This window comes from Podarcis muralis, chromosome 16 (genome assembly GCF_964188315.1).
Source record: "Podarcis muralis chromosome 16, rPodMur119.hap1.1, whole genome shotgun sequence".
Lineage (NCBI taxonomy): Eukaryota > Metazoa > Chordata > Lepidosauria > Squamata > Lacertidae > Podarcis > Podarcis muralis.
This window is the reverse complement of record NC_135670.1, coordinates 10,281,315-10,298,465: the sequence shown is the minus strand read 5'-3', so window position 1 is coordinate 10,298,465 and position 17,151 is coordinate 10,281,315. Positions and strand designations below refer to the sequence as shown.

Here is a 17,151-nt window from a genome sequence, read left to right as displayed (position 1 = left end):
CAGACTCTAGGGTTGTGCGCCCATCTCACTTAAGAGGCCGAGGGCCAGCGCTGTCCGGAGACACTTCCGGGTCACGTGGCCAGCGTGACAAAGCTGCATCTGGCGAGCCAGCGCAGCACACGGAAACGCCGCTTACCTTCCCACCAGTAAGCGGTCCCTATTTATCTACTTGCACCCGGGGGTGCTTTCGAACTGCTAGGTTGGCAGGCGCTGGGACCGAGCAACGGGAGTGCACCCCGCCACGGGGATTCGAACCGCCGACCTTTCGATCGGCAAGCCCTAGGCGCTGAGGCTTTTACCCACAGCGCCACCCGCGTCCCACACACTTTTATACTGATCCTTTAAATCAGAGTTGGGGAAACCTCTGGTGCTCCAGAAGTTGTTGGACTCCATCAGCCCTGGATTGGGGAAGGCTGATCTAGATGTTGTAGGACTATATTTTCCATCAGTCCCTAGCCAGCTTGGTCAGGGATAATAGGGGTCTTAGTTCAGTGACATCTGGAGTGCTCTCAGTTGAGGAAGGCGGCATTTTAACTCTTTTCAGGTAGATAACTATTCCCCAGCATAAATTGGGAAGTGTGAGGTCAGACCTGTCCTGCCATGAAGATGGGTGAAACAGCTGCCCCAAGGCTGTGCATTTTGGGTGTCATGAAAAGACAGCAACTATCAAGTTGTTAGTGTTATTTATCCCTGGGGGCATAGCTGTCCTGCTTTTTGCCTCAGGCCCTGAGGTGGAATTTCCTAATGAGACTGGAAGTTGAACCCAGGGTTTGTGTGGTACAAAAGAGTAATTTAAAGGGAATGACATGGGCCCCTTTCAGTTTGTTTAAGATACACGTTCCAGTTCTGGTGAAGCAAGAGGTATGATTATGTCTGAACATTGGAGGGGCCAGAAAAGCTGATGGAAGGAAGTATAATAATAATAATAATAATAAATTTTATTTATATCCCGCCCTCCCCAGCCGAAGCTGGGCTCAGGGCGGCTAACAACAATCAAATAACCAAATAGTTGAATAATCACACATTCTAAAATATTTCATTATAAAAATTAATTAAAATCAAATTGATGGCAACCAAAATACTGTGCAGGTTGCCAGAGGAGGGAGTCAGGCTGCGCCCTGACCAAAGGCCTGGTGGAACAACTCTGTATGTGACCTGCTGTTTCATTGTTGTTGTCCTTAATTGCTCTTGTAATAGTTACTCAAATACTGCATGAAGTTTTGCTCCTGGAATTGTTTTTTTAATGGATAACTTTGTCCAGGTGTGTTTGTGCATGAACAATGATTGAAAGATAAAAGTGCCAAACTGCAGCATTTCAATACATTGCTTTGGGGTTGTTTTTTCCTGGCTGTGTGTTTAATATTGGAGCTGGCAGAAAATGGCGACAACAATTTTTTTTTAAGTAAGAGTTGATCAGAGTTGATTCAGACTTTGTGAGGGCTCATTTACATCATGCAGGAAGCCAAGGCTGTTTCAGAGGTTTGGTATCTCCTGAATTGGTGTTGTCAGTCATCATCCGCTCTTGTTAACCACTTATGTGCACAGAGCATCTTGTTGGCAGGCATTTTATAGCTACCTTCTGTGCAGTGGAGATACCATTTATCCTAAGTTGTCAGGAATCCATCATTATTTGGGACTCTTTTCTTCACTAGTCTGCCTGGGTTAATCCAGTAGTTAATTTCTAAACTGGTCCTTATTATGGTTCAAGCTTGGCTCTCAGCCACACCCTCTGATCTAGAAACCATGCCCCTCAGTGGGGACAGAAATATACTCTGTATATGCTTAGAAGTGCCCTCTTAGCGAGCCACATGTTACAGGCTGGGCCCGGCTTCAAAAAACTAGGACAGATGCTGTAAGGCAAGGGCAATAATCTCCAGAGCACTGGCAGTGTGGTTCTTTCAACCATGAGGGCTAGAAGCTTGCCTTTTTTAATAATAAAAATGAAAACATTACTCTCAGAATGTTGCCCATATTTGATGTTTGCACAGTGGGACTAGCTCATGTGCCCAGCCCTGTTTGTGCTTTTATTACAGTCCGTGCAGGCTGCTTTTTAAATCTGTGTACCAATGCATCAGGGGACGCGGGTGGCGCTGTGGGTAAAAGCCTCAGCGCCTAGGGCTTGCCGATCGAAAGGTCGGCGGTTCGAATCCCCGTGGCGGGGTGCGCTCCCGCTGTTCGGTCCCAGCGCCTGCCAACCTAGCAGTTCGAAAGCACTCCCGGGTGCAAGTAGATAAATAGGGACCGCTTACTAGCGGGAAGGTAAACGGCGTTTCCGTGTGCGGCTCTGGCTTGCCAGAGCAGCGATGTCACTCTGGCCACGTGACCCGGAAGTGTCTCTGGACAGCGCTGGCCCCCGGCCTCTTGAGTGAGATGGGCGCACAACCCTAGAGTCTGTCAAGACTGGCCCGTACGGGCAGGGGTACCTTTACCTTTACCTTTACCTTTACCTTTACCTTTACCTTTACCAATGCATCTGCCCAAGGCCTTGCAAATAAAAAATAAAAAAATCCCTCCTTTGTCTTTGTTTGTAACATGCTCAGCCACTTGGTAGGTATTGCTTGGGGTTGGATTTTTTTTTTTTTTTTTTTTTTGCGCTTTCCTGGGAAATCAGAATCCAGAAGCTGCAGCAGCAGAGCCGTTTGTTGCTCGAGGCGCAGATGGGCAAACACAGCCACTGGAATATTCTACCTATTTATAGCCAAGCAGCGTTGATACTATTCCGGTCTTGGAGATGATGTGGAGTCACGAAGGTGACAGCAACAAGCTCCACATTGACAGCTGTAGTGTTGATGCAGTTAAGACAATGGAACAAGATGGAACCTTTGCTTCTGTTCTCTCAAAGCTCTCCGTTTCCCTGAGAAACTGCTGAGCACAGGTATCCTTCCGATCCTTGCAGTGTCCTTGGCTATGCAGGTGAATGCTGCAGAAGGCTCTTTGCTGCTGCTGCTGCTGTTTCTAGAAAATCACAAGGCAAATGGTGGTGCCCAAACATGAAAAAGGGACTTCTGTCCTTCAGCTTTTATAGCTGCTGAGGGAAGAAGAGGGGGAGGAAGGCGTGAGTGGGAATTGTGTTTTATTCACAGCTAAAGCTTTGTCGGGACACGGGTGGTGCTGTGGGTAAAAGCCTCAGCACCTAGGGCTTGCCGATCGAAAGGTCGGCGGTTCGAATCCCCGCGGCGGGGTGCGCTTCCGTTGCTCGTTCCCAGCGCCTGCCAACCTAGCAGTTCGAAAGCACCCCCGGGTGCAAGTAGATAAATAGGGACCGCTTACTAGCGGGAAGGTAAACGGCGTTTCCGTGTGCTGCACTGGCTCGCCAGATGCAGCTTTGTCACGCTGGCCACGTGACCCGGAAGTGTCTCCGGACAGCGCTGGCCCCTGGCCTCTTAAGTGAGATGGGCACACAACCCCAGAGTCTGTCAAGACTGGCCCGTACGGGCAGGGGTACCTTTACCTTTACCTTTTTAAAGCTCTGCCATGACACCTAAACAAAGATGGTTTGAGAGTTCTGTCTGTGTGTGTGTGTGTGTGTGTGTGTGTGTGTTTGCATACATGCATTCAAAGAGTCGGAGGGCGGGAAGATGCCAGGACGTAATAAACTTGGACTTGTGCGCAGAGCTAATCCTAAAAGTGTGTTCTGTAGGATGCTGTGGATTTAAAGGTAGGCAGGGTGAGGCAACCATCTTGGGCAGCAGATGCTGGGTGCCATTAAGAGCAGCCGAGAGTGAGATACACAGGCCTTGAGCCCAAGGGGCACGTTCTCCTGGGTGACTCTCCTAAGCAATCCCCCTTCATTTTAATATGGCTTGTGCGGCAGAATTTCCCTGTGGTTGGTGTCTTATGATGGCATGAGTCTGGGCCCCAATTCAGATTTTCTACCACCAGTACCAGAAAGCCTTTGGCTAACTGCCCTGTGCAGATTTCATTCCAATCCTGCTATTGACAGTTTAATAAAAATAATAATAGTAATAATAATAGTAATAATAATTTAGTAGTAGTAGCAGCAGCAGTATTCATCATTTAAATTACATCAGGACAGGGAAACAGCACTGATTAAATGGAATCATAGACTCCAGTATGTTAGAAGCTCAGAGGGGGCCACAGCTCATTTGCATGCTATTTTCATAGGGCTCCGTAGAGCTTTTCCTGGCATATAAGGGAAGGGATTGCCTCCTTTCTCAGATAATGCAGCTGAATATTGGATCATAATATTTCACACTTTAGAGTGTTGAATGTAAATTGCAAATGCTGCCTTAATCTTTACAGCAACCCTATAAGGAAGGTCAGTTTTGTTAATCCCTATAGTTTGGGACTGAGAATGAGAATATGTATATGTATTAATGTGTTTTCATCCTGCCCTTTCTCCAAGGTGCTAAGGTCACTCAGTGAGCTGCTTGGCCAAGAAGGGATCTCAATCTGTCTCTTCCCAATAATAGCAGTCCAATAGTCCATGCAATACATTGTGTTTGGGGCCACCCAGAGAGATCAAGTTGGAAGTTAGAAGGTTTCTAACTAGTAGAAATATGGGAATTGCCTTGTTGGATTAGAACTAAACACCATCTAATCCGGTACTGGGTTTTTTACCAGTATGTGTGACCAGCCAGGTGCCTTTGGGCAGCAACAACCAGAACATGGTGGTGATAACCCCTATTTAGGGATTTCACAGCTTTGCTGGCTATGTCACAAGCCATTCACCACCTGTCAAGCCCTGATGATGAAGGGAGTTTTCCAGTTTGGGGCACCACTGTTTGAAGGTGCCCCAACTGCCTTTCGGCAGCAGTATCCAAATCTCCTCCTGCCTACCTTTTCTACTGCAGAGCAGGAAAGGTTGCCAGTTTGCCTTCTACTGCCAAGGGTATTTGGGCTCCTTGGCCCACACAGCTGCCAAGCTTTGCATGCGGACCACCATACAACCACTGGAATGATCCTGGTTCACCACTGCAGCATCACAGAGGGTGGGAAGGGATGGCCATCCACCAGAGCACAATACCACACTCACCATGGTGAGGGTAGTTGTTGACACCTACCCCTCTTCTTTGCCTGTAGCACCTGGCATTCAGCAGAATTCCATTGAGTTACTGTGGTTAAGAACTGATAGACTTATCTTTCATTAGCTTCTCTTTGGGGAACACTCCTCACCCCCCCTCGCTACAGTTAGCTACTATAACTGAAGGTATTGCAGGTGGGACAGAGAGATATGAAGCAGGGGCCAGACAGATGAAGCACAGAGGTTTTGTATGGAGCAGAAGTCAGGAGCCTTTGTCCCACATGTTGCTGAACTGCAGCTCCCATCATCCCTGGGCATTGGCCATGTTTGTTGGGGCTGATGGGAGTTGCAGTTACCAACACATAGTGCGGGAGGCAAAGGGTCCCCCACATGTGACATAAATGATCACTGTGAAGGTGTGATGCGGGATTGTTTTCTCTGGCCTTGGCAAGAGTTAATGTTCCAGGACTTTGTAGGGCAGAGTATCTGCCAGCCAGTCCAGGTGTGCCTGAAGCAGGTCTGTGGTCCACTCCAAGGGCCATATTCTGGCAGCAGATCAGGAAGTGCTGAGTTCCAGAGTAGCAATCCCTAATCGGAGGCAGGAGCCTAGGCAGGCATTGCCCTCACACCAGTGCTGGGTTGCTTGTACTGGGGAGCAAGTTCTGAGGATGGTGTTTATAGTGCTTAGTGGACAGGGATTGCCCTTAGGGATCAGTTTGACTTGAGCACCCAGGCAGGCTGGTAACGACAGCCTTGACATTTCCCTCAAAGTATTGAAGTGCCAGCTATGCTTTCCATGGAAGCAGAATGCTAATAGCACAGAAGGCAAGACACTGGAGCCAGGCCACTAAAAGCCCCAGTTCCAGAGTGGATTCGGTTTGCTGCCTTAAAGGTGGTCCTTGGCTGAGTGCCTAATGGCATTAGGAATAGGTGGGGCATGGTTTCCAAGGCCTATGCATCGCCCATGTTGTCTTGGAGAGCTTTCTCCCTCCCTGACCACAACAAGAGGAAGTAAAATATTGAATACGTGGCCCAGCTTAAGTCTGGAAGAAAAACGAAGCTGGGGGCTGAGAGAACACAGCGGGTAGCACTGCATAAAGGGGGAAAAACCTGTCCAAACAAGCTCTGGAGCCCCGGTCAGGATAGTGTTTTTCCCTTGGGAGTGTGCTGCACTCCGCTGAGTGCATTTACACTGTGCAGAGGCAGGAGCTTGAAGGCTTGTTCCTTTTGCCATGTAAGGGAGCCCCAAGCACCCTTGGTGGCTATTTTGGGAATGAGAATGGGCCCTTGCTTTTGACTCCAGTGCCGTAGGGCAGATTGTGGCTGCCTCCTCAGCTGCCTGTTCCATATGTGCACGCAAAGGAAGCAGAAACCCTTCTCTCTCTGCAAATGTAAGGCTCAAGCAAGAATGTACATACTATTGCAGCTGCCGTGGCAAAGCTGGGCTTGGTGCCAGACTCCTCTCCTCTCCTCTCCTCTCTCTCTGCTACAAAATCCCTTCAGCGCCAGCAGCTTTCAAAGTAAACAACAGAGCAGGATCGAGAGGCATCCACCCTCTGTCTGTCTGTCTGTCTGTCTGTCTGTCTGTCGCAGCAGGGCCTCTAGTAGCAACTGAGCTTGGTTAGGGTTCAAGGCAAGCAGTTGGCAGGATGAGAAGGGAAGCCCAAGCCTGGGAGGAGATCAAAGCCTGCCATGTTCTAAAGGTTGTACGTTAATTGAGGTGGCTTAAGAGCAGCAGCTGTGAGGGCCCCCCCCCTTTTCCTGGGCAGCATCCCACCTCAGCCCCAAGACTCACTGGTGGCTTTAGGCAAGCTGCTGTGCTCTCTGCCTCCACTCCTCACCTGCAAAGCAGGATTATAATGCTGTCTTACCTTTACAGCAGCCTTTCTTCAACTTGCTGCCCCCCCCCCCAATGTTGTTAGACTCCCAAACTCCCATCAGCTTTAGCCAGCATGGCCCAATAGCTGAGAGGAGTTGAACTTCTTAAAAAAAAAACTTGTGGTGCACCAGGTTGAGGGAACCTGCCTTGTCCTGGGCTGTAGTAATATAAAGATTGAGATTCTGTTCCGTGGAACATTCTGAATGGCAGCATTTATTATTTTTTGTGTTTTATATCCTACATTTTATATGGGCAGATAAGAGCTCACCTGTTCCTCTAGGCCTTTGGTTTATTTTAATTCCTACCTGCTTGTGGGTTTAAAAAAATGGTTTAAATGCTTTCTGGTCTTCATGGTCTGATTATTTGTTCAGGTTTGCTTGTAATGTAACTATAAACAGTATTATAAGTGCTAATAACTGAAACACAGGGCCTGCATTTAAATTTCTTTCTGTAGGTGCCAATGTTTCTCTTGCCTTTTCTTAGAAGTCTTGAATAAGCAAAGCAGGTGGTTCTGATGCTGCTGGTGCAACCCACTTCAGGCCAGTTGAAAACAGATGCTTGAAACCCCTAAGTGGTCCGAGTTCAGGGTACATTAAGGACCACCCGCTCCCATGCAGTACCTTGATCTCCCAGAGGCCCTGTGCTGAGTGTCTCTTGTTATCTGGGACAGGACTTTTCAGCAGTGGAGCTCCCTGGGGTAGTTTGTTTGGTCCCCTCTCTGTTGGTGTTTAGGTAGCAAGCCAAGGCTGCTTTTCAAGGGAGTCTTTATGGAATTCCTGAGCATGAGGGAATGCTCTGCCAATTCCTGCTTCTGCCTAGCTGTGCTGGTTTGTTTTATTGGCTTAATTAGCGACGTGGAGGTTTTTCAAGTGCTTTTGTTTTTTTCTGTGGAAAATCTTCCATTTCGTAACAATGACTTGAAGCTGATTGCAAATAAATATAAGGCAGGCTTGGCAATTTCAAAGCTTTTAGCTTTATTAAATGCATGTAAAATAAGCATGCTGAATTAGGGCATCAGAATTTTTTTTCTGCAGCAAACTGAATATTTTCCAATACAAAGTACCCTTATTTGCATAGGAAAGTTTTCTGGAAATCTTTCCAACTCAGAATTTGCTGGAAAACCCACATCACTGGGAGTTTTGTCAACTTTCTTGGACATTATTTTACGGGAAGGAACTTTCCTCCCTTCATGTTCTTGCCCCACCCTGTTAACACTAAGCCTCCCTTCCAGGTGCTTAAAATTACCCCACAATGGATGCTTCCACTGTAGCCTTGTTTCATCAACATAATTACTTGCCCTTTATTTATTACATTAGCACCATTCCCAAGGTGTCAGATCAGCCTACATTTTGCTTTCCCATGTTGTCCTTGACCCCGCTCTGTGCAGAAGGTAGGCAAAGCTAACAGGGAGCGTGATTTGGCAAAGAGCTTCTTATGGCCCAGTGTGGGATTTGAGCCCAGGTCTTCACACCTTGGGCCAAAGTAGCACCTTGCGGCGCTCCACTTACTGCAAGCACCTATTAAGCTGCGGGCCATTTAGATCATTCATGCAACAGAATCAGGGGTGTGGCAGAGTGCCGGGACCCATAGATTCAACCCTATTTCACACACAATAATATTTCTGTTTGTCCAAGCTTTTTGCTGAACCTGATAACTATTTTCATATTTGATTCATCTCTTGACTTTGGTTCCTGGATCTGCTTTTCTTTAGTTTTTTTTTAGCCAGTTTTATTATTTGTTGTAAGCCATCTTAGAAGACCTAAGATGCGGGTGGCGCTGTGGGTAAAAGCCTCAGCACCTAGGGCTTGCTGATCGAAAGGTTGGCGGTTCGAATCCCCGTGGCGGGGTGCGCTCCCATTGTTCGGTCCCAGCGCCTGCCAACCTAGCAGTTCGAAAGCACCTCCGAGTGCAAGTAGATAAATAGGGACCGCTTACTAGCGGGAAGGTAAACGGCGTTTCCGTGTGCAGCTCTGGCTTGCCAGAGCAGCGATGTCACGCTGGCCACGTGACCCGGAAGTGTCTCCGGACAGCGCTGGCCCCCGGCCTCTTGAGTGCGATGGGCGCACAACCCCAGAGTCTGTCAAGACTGGCCCGTACGGGCAGGGGTACCTTTACCTTTACCTTATCTTAGAAGACCTAGCCATAAAAGAATGGTGTTGTATACAATAAATAACAAGCAAGTAGTCTTGCTTTCCTGGACCTCCCATTTTTTACTTTGACCTGGCAAGGAACCCGTCTCCCTTTTAATGGCCACTGTTCCATTAGCCAGCACTTGCTGGCCTGTCTGCTTACCCTCTTAGTTGCCTATAAACGTCTGCGGCTATTAACCTGCTGCTGCTCTACCAGCACATCCAGCCTAACTACAGAACCATGCGCCCTGCGTGTTTCCTTTCCTGGTCTCTTACACTTGCTTGCATATACTAAATCATGTCTCCAGTCAGCCGACGAGCTCCTTGGCAGAGCAGGGGCTGTTTCTCTGTGTGTTCTGGAAATCCCCCAGTGTGCTTGAGGTGATGTGAATGAAATATTAATTACTGAAATGTATGAATGAAAGAATTCCTTTGAGTCAATAAATTGTATGGTCCTAGTAATAAGGGAGATGGGCATGTTCTCAAATAGTGAGAGAAATGTGAAAAGTGGGTGGGGTGAGTAATGCAATCTTTAACCAGCATTGGAAAGGTCCCAAGTACTTGGTTTTCCAAACTTCTCAAAGCTCTGGTTGGCAGTTAGTGTGAGTGTGGGCAAAGGCTCTAACCCCTGTCTCCCACCCCAAAGTCCCCAGCCAAGGAGTCCAATGCTGTTGAGCAAGAATGGGGAAGCCATGGCCTTATGAAGGTTGATAGACTGCTTCTCTCATCATCACTGGCTGTCAGCCATGCTGGCTGGAGCAGAGGGAAGTCCAACAAATTTTGGAGGGCCATGCCTTCCCCACTCCTGCTGAAGATAACTTCTCCCTCTCTAGCCCCCTTTCCTTCCCTAAGATTGGCAGCTCGGGTGGAGGGGCCTCTAGTTGATGATTCCTGTTCTAAAATATCTGTAACACATAGTAACTGCAGTATTGTCTCAGCTCTGTACAAGCCATGGTACTTCAAATTTCTGTTCCTCTTTCTAATAATTTGAATCCTCTCTCCCAGCTGTGCCTGTGAGAAACCACTTAGATCCCCCAGGTTTTTGTTTGTTTTTTAAGATACTAGATGTTTGACTTGTGCATGTAGAAACCAAATTCCACTTTTCTTTGTTGGTACGATCCGTTTCCCCCCATTCCCCCCATATTTGCCCCGTCAATGCCTCTTGGCCCCCTGGTTTCCAGCCCTGCAGTACTTCACAAACAGAAATGACCCATTAACCAAATAGCAAAGGCCTGTGTCTGTGTTGCCAGTAGATGGGGTTGGGAAAATAACAAAATCTGATCCTTCTCCTGGCTCACACAGTGTTGGTACCTCAGAAATATTTTCCCTAGGCCTGCCAGTGCAAACCAATATGATACAAGGAATGCATCCTCCCTTGCTGATGCCTGGGTGCTTAAAGCTTTTCTCATTCTTTTTCTCTAAATGCATAGGACCCGTCAAAGCTGTACAAGAAGAGTGGAGAAGCCACAGCGCCGACTGACAGCTCTGCAGCCGAGGGCAGGCCGAGGGAGAGCAGCCCTCTTTCAAAGAAACTTTCGCCGCTGCGCTCCGAAGTGACCGATTATGGGAAGTCAGCACTTTCCACTCCGGCCAGTAGTCGCGACCCAGACTCAAAGGACAGAGCTCAGATTAATGGAGCACCAACGGTGACAGAAAAACTGGCTCAGCTTATTGCAACTTGCCCTCCGTCAAAGTCTTCCAAAACGAAGCAAAAGAAGCCCTTCATGGGAATTGCTTCTGGATTTGCTAAAGACTCCGGAAAGAAGCTGCCAGTGGTTGGGGCTGTGACCGTGCCGGCGAGCAAGGACTTTGTAAAGAAACAGCTTGGAAGCGGCACTATGGGCGTTGCTTTGAGTAACAAGGACTTTGCAAGGAAGCCACCGGGGATTAGTAGTGGTGCTGGACTAGTCAGCAAGGACTCTGGGAGCAAAAAGCAACCAGGGACTTGTCCCAGCATGCCTGGGCTAGTTAGCAAGGACTGTGGGAAGAAGCTGCCGATCCTTGGCTCCCCAATGGGATTGGTCAGCAAGGAAATCGGAAGGAAACCACTGTTGTCTGGCATGCCAGTTGGGCTAGTCAGCAAGGATTCTGGGAAAAGGCTTCTGGGGACTAACAGTCCGGTTGGATTACTTCCCAAGGATTCTGGGAAAAAGATGCTGGGGACTGTTAGTCCACCTGGATTGGTTAACAAAGACCCTGGGAAGAAGCTACCAGGACCAGGCGGTCCAATTGTATTTTTTAATAAGGATGCTGGGAGGAAACATCCAGGGTCAGATGGACCGATCGGATTGGTCAGCAGGGACTCTGGAAAGAAGCTGCCAGGGCTTGGTGCTTCAAGCGGATTGGTGAATAAAGATGCTGGAAAGAAGCCTCTGGGGGTTAGCAGCCCAATTGGATTGATTACTAAAGAGTCTGGAAAGAAGCCACCGGGGGTTGGCATTCCAGCGGCCCTGGCTGCTAAGGACTCTGGGAAGAAAATGGCAGGGGCCAGCAGTCTGTGTGGGCTGGCCAATAAGGACTCGGGGGCTTTGAAGGCAGATGCTGCTCACCCTTCCGTGGAACCCTTCAAACGGTGTTCTGCGAATGTCATAAATCACGAAAGTCCTTTGCCTCCAGGCCTCTTGAAAGACAGTGTGGGCAGTAAGCCTTTTGAGAAGCATGTTGCAAGGCAGAGTAAAGAAAGCATCCCGGAAAAGGTAACGGTTCAAAAAGAAGCGTCAGGCGGAGGCAAGGAAGGGGCCTGCAGTCAGCAGGACAGCTCCTCGTCCAGTGAAAGGGGCACGTTTGAAGCACCCAAGCATGATAAACAACTGCCCGTGTATTGCACTTCCCCCGAATTCAGGACTTCAGGAGGCGCTTCTGATGTATCTACAGCCAAATCTCCATTCAGTGCTGTTGGGGAGGGGGGCCTCCCCTCCCCCTCCCCAGCCGCCTCTGTCACTGCTTTAACGCGTAGCCCCACAGCAACCTTGGCTCAGTTAGCTTCCAACCCTCTGCATTTAAATAGCACGCCTGAGCTCTTAGAAGGAATTTCCGAGCAGATTAGCAAGACCCCGTTTGCCTCTGACAGCACGCGCTCAAGTATGAACCGGGTGCCGAATCCTGGCTCGCATGCTGCTGGCAAAGGGGTCGGCAGGGAATTAAACGGTTCCAAAGCTGTGCATGCCGATGACCCCAAACCGAGCCCCACCTTAGGCAGGAAGCCCAGCCTGGCAACTGACTCTAACACCCGTGCCACTGTTGCCCCTTCGGTGGTTAGCTTCTCCAGTTTGTTCAACAATAAGCCCTTTCTAAAGATTGGTGCCATGGCTGCATCAGGTAAACCCTGCCAGGGGGTGGAAACTCTGAGCAGTAGTGGCGGTGGCCCGCAAGCAACACCTCTGAAGAAAAGGAAAGGAAGGAAGCCGCGCTGGACTAAGGTAGTCTCCAGGAGCACTTGCCGGCCTCCCAAAGGCCTAGAATTGGGGAGGCCTGAGCTTTTCAAGAACATTTCTTGCAGCGTGCTGTCAAACAGTAGCCTAGATCAGGCCAAGCTCTTCAAAAGCGCAGGCCCGCCTTCCTTTGCCCAGCACGAGTTTGTCAAGCGCCAGTTGCCAAAGCTCAGCAAGTCCAGTAGCATACAGTCCCTCTCTCTGCTCAGCAGCGTTGAGAAGGAGCCGAGCAAATTTTACAGTCCCCACATGCAGGCTTCCGTTGGGTGCATCTCGGACGACCTGTTGCCTGAAATGTACAAGTCCAAAAGGGGCAGGTCGAAATCCAAAGAGATGCCCCACCTGGAGGGCCCCCCGAAGCGGACCCTGAAGATCCCTGCCTCTAAAGTGTTTTCAGTGCAGTCAAAGGAAGAGCAAGAACCTCCAGTGCTGCATCCGGAGGTGGAGATCCCGTCTTTTCAGCAGAGCCTCACAGAGCAAGCTTTCCCGAAGAAGAGGGGCCGTCCGAAGAGGCAGATCAGATCAGGGGTCAAGATGAAACCCCCTGTCCTCTCCGTGGCGCCCTTTGTCACTGCGGACAGTTCCAACAAGCTGGATTGTGAAAGCGACCAGCGGCAGAGCGAGGATTTCTTTGAAGTGGCAAGCCCGTTAGGAGGCCCCGAGGAGCCTGGGAAGACGAGCGCCTGCAACATGACTGACCTTGAGGCAGAGCCGGACCGCAAGGAGAGCAAGCGCAGCAACGGGCAGCTGATGAAAACCATCATCAGGAAAATCAACAAGATGAAGACGCTGAAGCGGAAGAAGCTCTTGAATCAAATCCTCTCGTCTACTGCGACAGAACCAAATAAAGGGAACGTGCAATCCAAGCTCCACACGACAGTGTCGACCCTCGCTGCCACGTTTGGCTCGAAACTAGGCCAGCAGATCAACGTCAGCAAGAAAGGAACAATCTACATAGGAAAGAGGCGAGGCAGGAAGCCGAAAGCTGTCCTGAATGGCATCTTGGCCGCTAATGCTGACAGCTTGACTCTTCTTGAAAAGTCTGCCCAGCAGGCGACGGGGACGGCGCTCGGACAAGCAGTGGCTCCTTTGCTCCCTTCAGCCACAAATAACCCTGAGATTCTCCCTTCACCCGTTTGTTCTCAGTCATCTGGGGTGAGCGGAGGGCAGAGCCCCGTCAGCAGCGACATGGGCTTTGTGGAGCCCAACTCGGTGCCCTATCTGCACCTCCACCCCAGGCAGGGAAGCGTGGTTCAGACCCTGGCAATGCGGAAGGCCTCGAGGGCCCGGAGGAGGCTCTCCCCGCCGACTCTTCTCCCCAATTCCCCATCCCACATGAGCGAACTCGGCTCGCTGAAGGAAGCCACTCCGTCGCCGATCAGCGAGTCCCACAGCGATGAGACGATTCCCAGCGACAGCGGGATCGGGACCGACAACAACAGCACTTCCGACAGGGCGGAGAAGTTCTGCGGCCCGAAGAAGCGGCGGCACTCCTTCGACCACATCTCCCTCGTCCCCCCCGAGACCTCGACGGTCCTGAGCAGCCTCAAAGAGAAACACAAGCACAAGTGCAAGCGCCGCAGCCACGACTACCTGGCCTACGACAAGATGAAGAGGCAGAAGCGGAAGCGGAAGAAGAAGTACCCGCAGCTGCGGGGCAGGCAGGACCCCGATTTCCTGGCGGAGCTAGAGGAGCTGATCAGCCGCTTGAGCGAAATCCGGATCACCCACCGGAGCCACCATTTCATACCCCGGGACCTGCTGCCCACGATTTTCCGCATCAACTTCAACAGCTTCTACTCCCACCCCACCTTCCCTCTGGATCCTTTGCACTACATCCGAAAGCCCGACCTGAAGAAGAAGAGAGGCCGGCCACCCAAAATGCGTGAGGCCATGGCGGAAATGCCCTTTATGCACAGCCTCAGCTTCCCCCTCTCTGGCACTGGGTTCTACCCCTCTTACGGCATGCCTTACTCTCCTTCTCCCCTTGCGGCTGCTCCCATCGGCCTGGGCTATTATGGGCGGTACCCACCGACCCTCTACCCGCCTCCGCCTTCCCCTTCGTTCACCACCCCGCTGCCGCCTCCGTCATACATGCACACCGGCCACTTGCTCCTCAACCCCGCCAAGTACCACAAGAAGAAGCATAAGCTGCTTCGCCAGGAGGCCTTCCTCACCGCCAGCCGGGCTCCCCTCCTCTCCATGAGCACCTACCACCCCAGCGTCCCACCAGAGATGGCCTACGGCTGGATGCTGGAGCACAAGCACCGCCACCGCCACAAGCACCGCGAGCACCGCTCCTCCTCAGAGCAGCCGCAGGTCTCCCTTGACACCTTGGCGCCCAGCGGCCCTTCCCGAACCGTCCTGGAGTCCCTGAAGCGCTACCGGTTTGGGAAGGAGGCCGTTGGTGAGAGGTACAAGCATAAGGAGAAGCACCGTTGCCACATGGCCTGCCCGCACCTGTCCCCTTCGAAAGGCCTGCTTGGGAGGGAAGAGCAGTGGGTCCGGAGGGAGCCGGCAGAGCCCAACTCCTCCCTGGCTCTGGGGCTACAGACGCCGCTGCAGATAGACTGCTCAGACACTCCGCCCAACCTGCCTCTGGGGAGGTTCACTCCCAGCTCCGAGCCGGTCAGCAGCGACGAGCACACAAACCTTTTTACCAGTGCAATAGGCAGCTGCCGAGTCTCCAGCTCTGCTGCCACCGGCGGGCGCAAAAAACTGTCTGATGGCTCCGGACTCTTTGGCCCCCAGGAAGCCTCGCTCAGCCGGCCTCTCCGGAAGGAGACGTTGCCCCCTATGGAGAAGGCAGGGCCAACCTTGTCAGGTAAGAGACCTCTACTCTTGTATGTGTGTCAATGCAAATGCTTGAAGTACATCAAGCAGAGGGGGCTGACCTGCTGACCAGGTGTGTCCAGGTTCAGAGCAGCCTAGTCGATCCAGAGGCTTCATGCTCTCTGCCAAATGAACATAAGAAACTGCTGTATACCAGATCAGACCACTGGTCCATCTAAAAAGAGAGGAGGAAACTCACCATGTTTGTTGTGAGTTTAACACAGTGGTTTTTTTGGAGGGGGAGGGGGAAGAGATCTTTACTTGAGTAGATTTCTAGCAACAAAATATTGCAGTAACTCCTGTCCCCTGGTCATCGTTTCATCTTCTTTTTTGCTTTTTGCCTGCCTATGATGCTACCCCAGTTTTGTGCTTGGTCCTTGTTGGTTCATCTAGCCCGTTACTCTTGACTTACAGTGAGCCACACTTATTGGTCCACTATTGTCCACACCAATGGGCAGTGACTTTCCAGGGTTTCAGACAGGGAATCTTCCCCAGCCCCACCTGGAGGTGCCAGAGATTGAAGCCTGGTCTTCCTGCATGCAAAGCAGCTGCACTAATACTCTGATTGGCAGTGGCTCTCCAAGACTTTTGCTGCATTTATGCTTTAACTATTGTTTTAGACTGCTTAGATTTTTAAAAAACCATATTAAGCAGTTTTAAAACTGTTTTTGTATAGATAAATAAGATTAAAATATTGGGGGAGGTATTTCCCCTTTACCTACTACCTGAGTCGGAGATTGAACCAAGGCAAAGTAGAGGCTCTGCCTCTGAGCTGCAGTGCCCCCCCCCGCCCCAAATCAGGTCATTTGTGTATAAGGACCAATGCTACATGTCCCTCTTTCCTAGTGTGCTGGCAGCGGGATATGTTCTTAGCAAAGGAGAAAAAGGCCTGATTCTGTAGGGGAGCCAGTGGCAACTGAAGAGAATCCCAGGTCTTTTATAATCCTGACATCATAAAAATGTGATTCCATCTCCTAGTAATTGGAAATAGTTATGTTGAATGGCCAATTGCTATTTCTCAAGATCATGTTCTGTTTTTAGAGGGGTGGCTGTGTTAGTCACTTGTGGCACCTTAAAGGCTAAACAAATCATTAAACCTTTGTGGTCTACAGCCCGCTCTGCTAGATGCAGGAAGTGTTATCCTGAGTTGCAAGTATATATACATACATAATGGGGCAAGGGAATTGTAAACAGTGACATCAGAAGGGGATTAAGTGTGGAAAGTACACGGACAATGAGAATGTGCAATAAACAGTGGTAATTAGCAAAACAGTCGCTGATGACACAGACATCCTGGCATTGGTAAACCAATCGACACAGGCAGTGTGCTATTTTGATTCATTCCACATGTGATAGCATTGAACCCTTTTATACGGTGTAATTCAGCAGTTTCATAGTGCAGCCTCCCTTTGAAAGTCCCTTTCTTTCAGGGTGTAAGGTCCTTTACATCATGTCCTGGGAATGTCAAGTGTGTCTGTAAGAAATGGGTTGAATGTGGGATTTATACATTAGATAGGCTGTTACATTCAGATGGAGAATTTTTGCCATTTTTTTGTGGTATAAATATTATTTGCCAGTGAGTGCTGAATGGCAGTCTCTTCAGTTATAGCATCTGTTGGTGTCTATTTATGGGCGGTTTGCTTTGTTGGAGGAAATCACTGGAGTTTCTCAGAAAACTAAATTCACAATTCCTGTATATGAATGCCTATTAGACCTTTGTAAAGGAGGTGTTCAGGAGCATAGAGAGTTGTGGAATAGGGAATTAGGATGTCCTGGACAACCTAAACAATGGGAAATTGCATTATAATCGATACAGAATGTTTCTCTGGATTTGAAATTGAGACTGATCCAGCAAAAATTGTTTCAGATACATTGGACTCCACTATATTTCTGCAT

General features: G+C 49.8%; 1 protein-coding gene across 4 annotated transcripts in view; it reads left to right on the top strand.

Moving 5' to 3' along the window:
- The window catches only part of ASH1L (ASH1 like histone lysine methyltransferase), a 76,983-nt gene that overhangs the window by 12,238 nt on the left and 47,594 nt on the right, over positions 1 to 17,151 (top strand). For all 4 annotated transcript variants that reach the window (XM_077920187.1, XM_028709392.2, XM_028709391.2 and 1 more), the window contains exon 3: positions 10,423 to 15,247. In XM_077920187.1, the coding sequence (XP_077776313.1) occupies positions 10,423 to 15,247 (4,825 nt within the window). The remainder of the gene's footprint in view (positions 1 to 10,422; positions 15,248 to 17,151) is intronic.